Here is a 9,163-nt window from a genome sequence, read left to right as displayed (position 1 = left end):
TTTACCCTTCTTTGTGCCTGGATACCTCTCACTGTCCCTCCACCTTTTCCTCATACTTTTTACCCTTTTACTTTAGAGGGTAGGCACCAAAGAAATGCTAAAACTCACTTTTCAGATTTTCACAGAATAGGATCTCCAAGGATATTATTAACAAATGAGTGCAGTAACCCCTAAGATTTATGTTAGTGTTACATGCAACTTACAGGGCTTAGTCTTCATAAATATTGTATTTTCTAGATTAGATGGTAAGTTAAACCAAGCTGTAAAAATATTTTATTGCTAGGGAGAGGCTAAGAAATAAAGAGCTCAAGAAGACCCAATGTTCACCAGTCAGCAACCTGTTCTATTTGTAAAAGAATGGCAGAAATATGCCATTAGGCAAAACATGAGCAATACATAGGAAGAATACCTTTATTAAATTTTTTACTTCATAATCATTCTTGCTTTCTTTCTATTGGAGGTACACATTTTAAGTTTTTATTTTAGGTGTATCAGGAACCAATAAATCTGTGGCAGAGTAAACCTATGCATGGCAAAATACATAAAATACATATTCCTTTGTTTCAGAATAAATAAACCTGTAGCATAATAAAGAATAGTGCAAACTACCATTGAAAAAGTTGTATAAATAAAACAACTCATTATAAATCAGGAATATTTTGTTCTAATAAGTTTACGATACATAAATTATCCCCCCAAAGTTCATACCTTATTTTGTCTATTTGAAAGAGCTTTGAAAGTGAATAATACGAAAATCAAATAAACTTTAAAAATGTAGAATTATTTTATATTCAAGTTTTATGGTCTTTTTCTTTATAAAGGAGGGTCTGCATGTTTCATATTCACTGTAACAATCTGAAGACAACATTGAAAGGCTTTCAAAGTGACAGCACCATGCACTGTACTAGTAATAGAATATATCTATAAACTATATATAATCTCGTCAACACAATGCAAAAAAAACATGCAGGAAGAGTCCTGGTTTTCACATTACGTTGTTCATTCAAGTAAGCTTAAAAATATATTCCCCCATTTTCTTTCCTTTTTTTTTTTTTAAATAAACCGTGGATCATAAACGACAATCTTTCACCAAAATGTATAATATAATTCTTTGGTGTGCTTTGAACTCTTCCAGGAAAACAAAGGATGATGTCTGAAAATAAATTAATTCAACTGTACAAATAATAGTGTTCACATACAAGTTATTAACAATGACAAGACTACATCAACCACTCACAGCACACAAAACAAATTTCTACAAACCCTGGGGAGGGGGTGTCTTCAGGGTCTCTGAGGATAAATTAGTGCTCTTTAGTATATTTGTATGATGTTTATGATGGACTATATTTTGCACAAGATGTGTTGCATGAAGTGAAAATAAATTGACTAAGAGTTATTGTCCTAGGTCCTTGACCTTTTTTATCCTAGCTTGACAGCTCTGGCAAAGGTCACACATTCATCAGTGTTTGGTGGTAACTAGAAACCTTTTAAAAATTTTAATATGTATAGCCACTCCCTCCCCTCTTTTCATGTAAATCATACACTTCGCACACTGTCGTTTTCAAATGGGATAGAATTCAGTGTGCTTAGTGCTCAGGTGGGAAAAAATGCATGAAAATGCAGTTCCGGGCATTGAAAAATAAAGACTTTTTAAAAGGCTGATACAACAGTATAAAAGAGGGGTTGGCCTGTCTTAAAAACAACAGCTTTCCCAAAAAAGTAGGCATGTTGCCAACATCACACCTCCTTAGACTTGCCTGTTAATTTTGGCATCCCAAAAAACTTCTCTAAAACTTATCTTTTTATGACACAAGGAGTTTGGACACAGTAAAAAGGCAGCATCTGAGATTTCAGATTAAAAAAAAAAACCGTAGAGAAAAAAGAAAGCACTTGAATTTCTTCTATTTTATAAAATATCACAGCTTCACAGTTGACTGTTGCAGCAGCGTGTTCTTGTCCCCACTTTTGCGGGAACAATCACAGTAGCACAATACGCGGAGACGTAATAAGGTTGCTGCATCTTTTTTCTTTTTAAATCCTACAAGCAGGGTACTGAAGAGATAATCCCGTATAAAAATACTGTGTTAAGATGAGAGCAGTAATAAAAGAGTGGAAAGTTAAAATCACAACTATTAGAACTCAAAGGATTTTTTTACAAATATTTTTGGACACAGGTACAGTCTAAGATCTGTTGGCAATGCAGCAAGTGTGTGGTTTACAATCAAGAGGCCTTTTCAGAAATAGGGCCCAAGGAGGAGGCAAAGAGGCTCCAGAGAAGCCCTCGTTATGGTGTTAAAGGCAATCTCGAGGCACTCCAGGAAATGCAGAGGGCCTTGGTGCTGTGTTGAGTTCCGACTTAATGCTTTTTCTTGCTCATTTCCAAATATACATATATTGAGTCAGCAGTGTGTATATCCATTAACCCTTGGTACATTTTGCTCCTAGCCCTGTTCCCCTGTAACCTACAAGTCCAGCTTGGTTGGGTTTTGTTTGTTTGTTTGTTTGTTTGTTTTCTAAGAAAAAAAAAAAAAGCCCAAATATCTTAATTAAATTAATTAAATGTACAAACACCATAGGGTTTCATACTGAATAAATAGGGCTAATTAGACCCGGTGGCAAGTCTGAGTCAAGGGTTTGTCTCAGGCTCGGCATTGTCTCAGGTTAGGATATGGTCCAAGGACTCCCACTTATTACTTATTATTATTACTAGTAAATTCTAATGTATCGTCCGCGGGACTTCAGAGTTCCCATACATCTCTTCATCTTCAGACTCGGAAGTGGTTCCGTTGCTGGAAGGTGTGTGAAGGTGGCTGGGGGCTCCACTGGCCTGGCAAACATACCACTCATTGAGGTTGGTCACCTGAGGAGACAGAGTGCTAGAACGACTCCTGGTTGGGTCCAGCACAGGGGACAAGGGGGCACCCACTGGAGTCCCCACTGAGGAGTAACCAAGGGCTCCTGGAGAAGGTGGTGGGGACTTGCAGTGAATCTTCATGTGCTTCCTCAGAGAGCTGGGGTGAGTGTAGGACTTGTCACAGCCTCGGATCTTGCAGTAGTAAGGCTTGTCGCTCGTGTGGACATGGGAATGTTTCTTCCGATCGCTGCTATTGGCAAATTTCCTGTCACAGCCATCAAATTCACATTTGAAAGGCTTTTCCCCTGCAACAAAACAGAGGGCAGGTCAACAATTGCTTTTCAGAGACCCCTCACCTGAGAGAGAGAAATCTTGGAACAGAAATGAGGATGCATTTTCCCATTCTCTCGAAGAGCAACCCCAGCCTGGTTTCTATTCCTAATTCCTACGTTCCAGAAGGCAACAGGGAAGGGACACTGGGCCTGTGAGTGGCTAGATGTCAGTCCCTGCAGTACCAGAGGGTTCAGGGAGACGATGGCTAGACCATGATCCAGGATGTAACACCAAAATCCAACAAGGACCCAGATACCCTGTCCTCACTGCCCTCAAGGTCTGTACCTGCAAGGATACAAGCAGATCCCCTGTCAATATAAATGCTAATAAAATGATTCTTCCAAAGCCACAGCTTGGGGGAAGGATATAAAAAAAAGAGAAAAGTAAGCACATTACACTAAATTAAAAGTGAAGTGGGGGAGGTGCCATGCAATTATAATAACGGCATTTTGTTTCAGAGCGTCCCCAGGATTCCACCGATGGGAAAGGAAATAAGGCAAAACCCCGTTCTCTTTAGAAACAAAGGCACCTGTGAAACACACAGTCCCATCACTAGATTTCATATAAGCCTGGATGGGCAGAGGCGAGGCTGTTGGCCTCTTCTTTCTCCCAGCTTTCCTCACAACTTGCAGGGCAATTAGGAGCCTTTGGAACAGAACCTCGGAAACGTGAATAAAGACCACAAGCTGCAACCAGAACTTAGCTTGTACCTGATGCCCCATGGAAACGTATTCTGACAGCCTTCTACCCCACTTAATAGTCAGAAAAGGGACTGTTTACCACAGTCTTTGGCCCATCGTCCCTTTAAGCTGCTCTAACCACCCCAGGAGCACAATGCCTTTAAACACAAGGCCCTAGTTCAGGGAGTGGACATGTTAATAACACAACTAGAAATTCAGCCACAACACCTCGGTATTAAAAAGCAAAAAAGGAAGACAGCAGGTAGCAGTAGGAATTTTCCTTCTCACCTAAGTATCTATGAACTTGATGTATTTGAGTCATAATTGAACCAGTCATCTCATACATACTATTGTTTAATAATATCTCCCTCATATTTAAATGATTTTTAAAAATTAAGTTGAGTTTCTCTACTGAATTTCAGGACCTACTCTGGTGGCTCACTAGGTATGGCTTCTTCCTTGGTTTTGGATACGTTTCTCAAAAAGCAACTATTTAAGACAGTTTAGTGTACATAAATTTTTGTGGTGAATTTTCATATACAACTATTTCAGTGTAGTTTTTTTTCTTTTTCTTTTTAATTTCACCAATGACAAAGGCTTGGATGCCAGAGTGTGTTAACACATCTGAAAGTATTCAGATGCCTGGACTATAACTTCCCCTACCTCTAAATACTGTTTAAAAATGAAATTAAATATTATTCAAATACACTTCCTACACTGATCTATAGAGGGGAAAACACAACATAACACAACAACAAAACAGTTAATCACTTTTCATAAAAATATCAGTTATCTATCCTGATCTGAGTTTTACTTTTAAGTTGGAGATAATTCTAATTTAATACAGCATTATTTAAAAATTTATAATGGGCCTTCCTTCCATAGGGAGGCTTGAGTGGTTTTATTCACCCTATGCAAATGTGCAGTGTCGTTTGGAGTTGCTCCTGTCCTCGCTAAGGATCCCGGATTGTGAAGAATACAGTAGCTCTAAGCACTGCTGGTCCCACCACTGACCACGATGAAGAGAAACAATTACGCCCAGAGAAGGGAGATATGGAATGGGGTGGGGGGTGGGGGGAGTAGAAAAGTAGGGATTAAGGTAATATTAAGGACGAAAATAGAAGGAAAAAATAAGTAAAGGTGAAAGAATTGCTTGTTTTATTCAGGGGGCCTAGGCGGGGAACAGTGAGCAAATTCCAGCTAACTGGAAAGGGTGAGAAACCCCAGTGTTTACATTTCAGATTCCGACAGAGGAGTCAATCAGAATCTAACTACTTGCAGAATCTGAGAGAGTAAAGGAGGCTACGTGAGCTGCTCTCTGTTCTACCAGTTCCCTCTCCCAGAGAACTCGAGTCTGGCCCAAAGAAGGTTATAAACCGAATGGGGGTGGGGATGGGAGGAACGTGGGTCAGGAAATGGGCCTTCGGGAGTGGCCGGGGGATTATTCCCTTTGATCAATCTGTTCCGGGATTCCGAATAACCCCCAAAAGGGAGAGCGCCGTGGTAGGGAGGGGGTTCCGGAATGGTCCCTGTCCGCACTCAATGCTCAACTGCTAAGCGGCCTAAGGACCGCCAAAATCCCCTGGCACCGGTTTGAGCACTAACATGAGGCGCCGGTACCCCTCCCTGAAGGCCTCGGCGAGAACCACTCCGCCACCCGCAGCCGGGCAGGAAACACAACCCTGAGCGCGCCGTGAAACCAGAAAACACTACTGCCCAGGGGCCCGCAGTGCTCGGGATCTCCGCCCCCGCCGTGCGCGCGCGCGCACGCCCCTCTCCCCCTGGACTGCCGTCGGAGGGAGCCGCGACCCGTGGCAGCTTCCGCGCCAGCAAGTTCCAGTTCTGTGCTCCACGGGGAAAGAAACTATCCTCAGGTCCGGCGGCGGAGAAGAAAAGGTCCACTCTCTCTCCGAGGCCTGCAAAGGCGGGAAAGGCCCAAGGCCGCAGGTTCTGCTTTCAGGGTGCCCATAGGGGACGGGGTTGGGGGCGGCTTCACCTCCCGCGCCCCGCGAGCCCCCTTTACGGTTCCAGGCCCCTGTCCTGGCGGCAAGTGCCAGGCACAGGGGCAAACAGCTGGCTAAGCGGGCCAGGGAGTTTTTCCGAGAGCCTCGTGGGAAGTTTCCTTTTGGAAAATTCCTTAGGGTGGACCATCTCGATTAGAAAAGCAGGGGGCTGGCCAACGGAGTTCCCGGAAAGATGTGCTCCCAGCCCAGCATCGGTGCACAGGAGGCCTATCAGGTGATGGCCGGGAGGAGCCAGGCCCCGGGCCCAGCCCCAGGCCACACTGACCCGGCTTGCACGCAGAACCCCCTGATGCCCCGGGCTCCGGCTGTTGGCCAGGCGTTGGGCCCACGCGCGGCGGCTGCCTCCTTGCCGCCCAGCGCCGATAAATCAGCCAAGTAATTACTAAATGTAAACTCCAGTTACTTAAGTGTCCTCCGAGGGGTAATATTGTCTATCCCTATAAATCCCGACTGCTCGCGCTCATCAGCGCTTTCGCCCAACGCGCTAGTACGTTCGATGGAGGCACACGACCCACAGTAAACACCCCACCGCCCCACGCCGCAGCCGCCTTTGGGATGGGAGGGGTCCCCACAGCGCTGGGGGCTTCCCCCAAGTTCTTACGGGGGGGAAGGTACCAAGGACCGCAGGAGACTGCAGCTCACCCTGCCCTCCTCCAAATAGAATCCTCTTTGAAAGGACAAAGCCAAGTTCTCTAGCACCTTGCAGGGTATGTGTGATAAAATGTGTGTGACAGCTGTATGATACTGTATGGGTATGTATGAAGGTGTGTAAATGGGGAAGTGTGCGTATGTGAGGGTGTATGTGGAAGATAAGCGTGTCAGGGCATATGGGTGTTCCAGCTACCAGGAAGTGGGGGGGGGGGGTAGTATGTGAGATACGGGTGTGTGAAGTTGTGTGCTGTGTGCACGTGAAGATGTATGTGTGGGAAACGTGAGTGTGTGTGTGTGGGGGGGGGGGTCTTCAGGGCCCCAAGGGCGCATTTCTATGGCATTTTGCACCACGCCCCGGAGGGACAGGACCCCTCCCCTCCTGGAAGGGCCACATTGAGCTGGGCCTGGTCGCCTCAATATCGGAGTAAATCCCACGTGCCCCCTCGCACGCCCGCGCTTCGGAGCACGGTGCGGGCTCTGCCACCAGGTGGGGAGGGAAGAGCCACCAGGGCGGCTCCAGCTCCGGTCCCCCTTCCCCATCGCCCTCCCCAAGTTCCCGGGGCCGGGCGAATGGGGGCTGCCGACCGTCCTGGGCTCCTTCCTGCTCCGACTGCTGCTGCTTCTGTTCCGGGGCGGCGGCGGCGGCGGCGTCTGGAGCGCGTTGCCGGTCCCGGCGGAGGGGCTGCGAGCGCGCTGGAGACTCCACCGTGTGGGAACCCAGCGCGGGGCCTGTGTGTGCTATCGAATTACTTATTCATAGAAAAAAAGGGGGGGAGAGAAAAAAAAGAAGTCACATGTCCGGGTTATACGTATGCGAAGAGAAGCAGCAGAAGGAGGGAAAAATTAAGGCGAGCAGGAGGAGGAAGAGAAGCAGCGGCGGAAGCGGCGGCGGCGCGGGAGGCGGCGGCGGCGGCGCGGCCGGGGACAGACACCCACCTGTATGAGTGCGCTTGTGGATCTTGAGGTTTTCCGAGCGCGCGAAGACCTTGCCGCAGCCCGGGAACGGGCAGGGAAAGGGCTTCTCGCCCGTGTGCACGCGGATGTGGTTGATGAGCTTGTATTTGGCCTTGAAGGGCTTGCCCTCGCGCGGACAGTCCTCCCAGAAGCAGACGTGGTTGCTTTGCTCTGGGCCGCCCACGTGCTCCACCGTGACGTGGTTCACCAGCTCGTGCATGGTGCCGAAAGTTTTGGAGCAGGGCTTGGCGCCGCCGGCCGGGGGCGGTGGCGGTGGCGGCCCGGCCAGCTCCTCGGGGTCGATCCACTTGCAGATGAGCTCCTGCTTGATTGGCTGCCGCATGTAGCGCAGGAAGGCCCCGGCCGCCCCTGGGAGGTGGGGGTGGTGCTGGTGCGGGTGCTGCGCGGGCGCCGGCGGCGGCGGCGGCGGCGCCGGGGGCGGCGCGTGGTGCTGCAGGTGGGGCCCCGGTCCGGCTGCCGCGGCAGCAGCAGCCGCCGCCAGGTTCAGGTTTAAGTTCACGGCTCCGTAGCCGTGCAGGGCGGCGGCTGCAGCGGCCGCCACCGCCCCGTAGTGCGCATCCCCGGAGCGCGGCGCGAAAGGCGGCTCGGTACGTCCGTACAGCTCAGCCGCCGCGGCTGCCGCTGCCGCCGCCAGCCCCAAGCGCATCTGGCCGTTGAGCGGGTGCGGGTGGCCGCCGGGGGCTCCCGGAGCGTCGTGCAGCGCGGGGAAGAGCGCCGGGCCCCCGCCGCTGCTACCGTCCGGGCCCGCGTAGGTGCCGCTGGCCGAGATGAACATGCCAGCCGAGTGAGGAGGCGGGGCCGAGTGCTGGGGGGAGCCTGTGCCAGACCGCTGCTCCCCTCCAAGAGGGACCCCGTGCATGGCCGCCGCGGGGGCCGTGGCGGAAAGGTCCCTCCGGAGGACGAAGTCCCTGCTGTGGCCTTTGCCGCTGCTGCCGCCGCCGCCACTGTCGGTGGCGGTGTAGCCCGAGAGGGCAGGAGGAGGGGGAGGGGGAGGAGGAGGGGGTGAAGGGGAGGGAGGAAGAGGAGGGGCTGGGGGCGGGGGCGCGGAGGGCTGCGCGCGGCCGCTGCCCCCGTCACCGGGGTAGGTGCTGGCGCCGGGGTGCGCGACCGAGGCTGCAGCGCGGGCGGCGGCCGCCGGCGCCTCGGGATGTGCCGGGAGCGCCTTTGAGGGAGGGCTGAGGCCGAGCGCGCTCGCCTGGGCCATGTGCTCCGGTCCGAGCGGAGTGATGGCCACGCCGGGGTCAGAGCTCAGGTCCCGAGGGCGGAGGTGCGTGGCTGTGGCGCGGAGTTGGGAGTGGGCGGGCGGGCTGGCCAGCGCCGGGAAGCCTGTCATATTCTGAAGCGGCCTGGCCTGAGCCGTTGCCAAATCCGCTAATCTCAGCGCTGGCGGGTTCCTCTTGCTCAAAGGGGGCTCCATCAGAACTACACAATCAGACCCATAGACCCTCACTGGGGGGACTTTTTTTTCCCCTCTGCCCACCTTCAAAAACATGTATATATTAGGCTCTCTTTAACTTCTTTGTCCTGGCCTCCTAACTCTGCGTATTCCTGTTCCCACTCTGTCCTCCAGCGATTGGCAGAGAGAACACATTTGAGCTGCACAGTGGGACCGAGATTTTGGAAATGGCATGGGTGGGATTGGAGGG

The 9,163-nt window shown here is 50.5% G+C and overlaps 1 protein-coding gene across 1 annotated transcript; it reads right to left on the bottom strand.

Moving 5' to 3' along the window:
- Window positions 1-397: 397 nt before the first annotated feature.
- On the bottom strand, window positions 398-9,151 carry ZIC5 (Zic family member 5). Its single transcript, XM_053891431.1, has 2 exons — window positions 7,479-9,151; window positions 398-3,159 (listed from the first exon to the last, which is right to left on the bottom strand). Exons 1-2 carry the CDS (start codon window positions 9,007-9,009, stop codon window positions 2,717-2,719), a joined length of 1,974 nt encoding a protein of 657 aa, XP_053747406.1. The 5' UTR covers window positions 9,010-9,151; the 3' UTR covers window positions 398-2,716.
- Window positions 9,152-9,163: the final 12 nt, after the last annotated feature.

Source organism: Panthera pardus, unplaced genomic scaffold (assembly GCF_024362965.1).
Source record: "Panthera pardus isolate Hobbes unplaced genomic scaffold, ASM2436296v1 HiC_scaffold_1, whole genome shotgun sequence".
Taxonomy (NCBI): domain Eukaryota; kingdom Metazoa; phylum Chordata; class Mammalia; order Carnivora; family Felidae; genus Panthera; species Panthera pardus.
Note: the sequence above shows the minus strand (reverse complement) of the source record. Positions and strands in the feature narration are given on the sequence as shown.

Excerpts from the sequence above, each read along its gene's own strand:
- ZIC5 (XM_053891431.1), bottom strand. The coding sequence starts at position 9,009 with ATGTTTTTGAAGGTGGGCAGAGGGGAAAAAAAAGTCCCCCCAGTGAGG. Across the intron at positions 3,160-7,478 it reads CCACAAGCGCACTCATACAG|GGGAAAAGCCTTTCAAATGT; the intron begins GTGGGTGTCTGT and ends GTTTTGTTGCAG.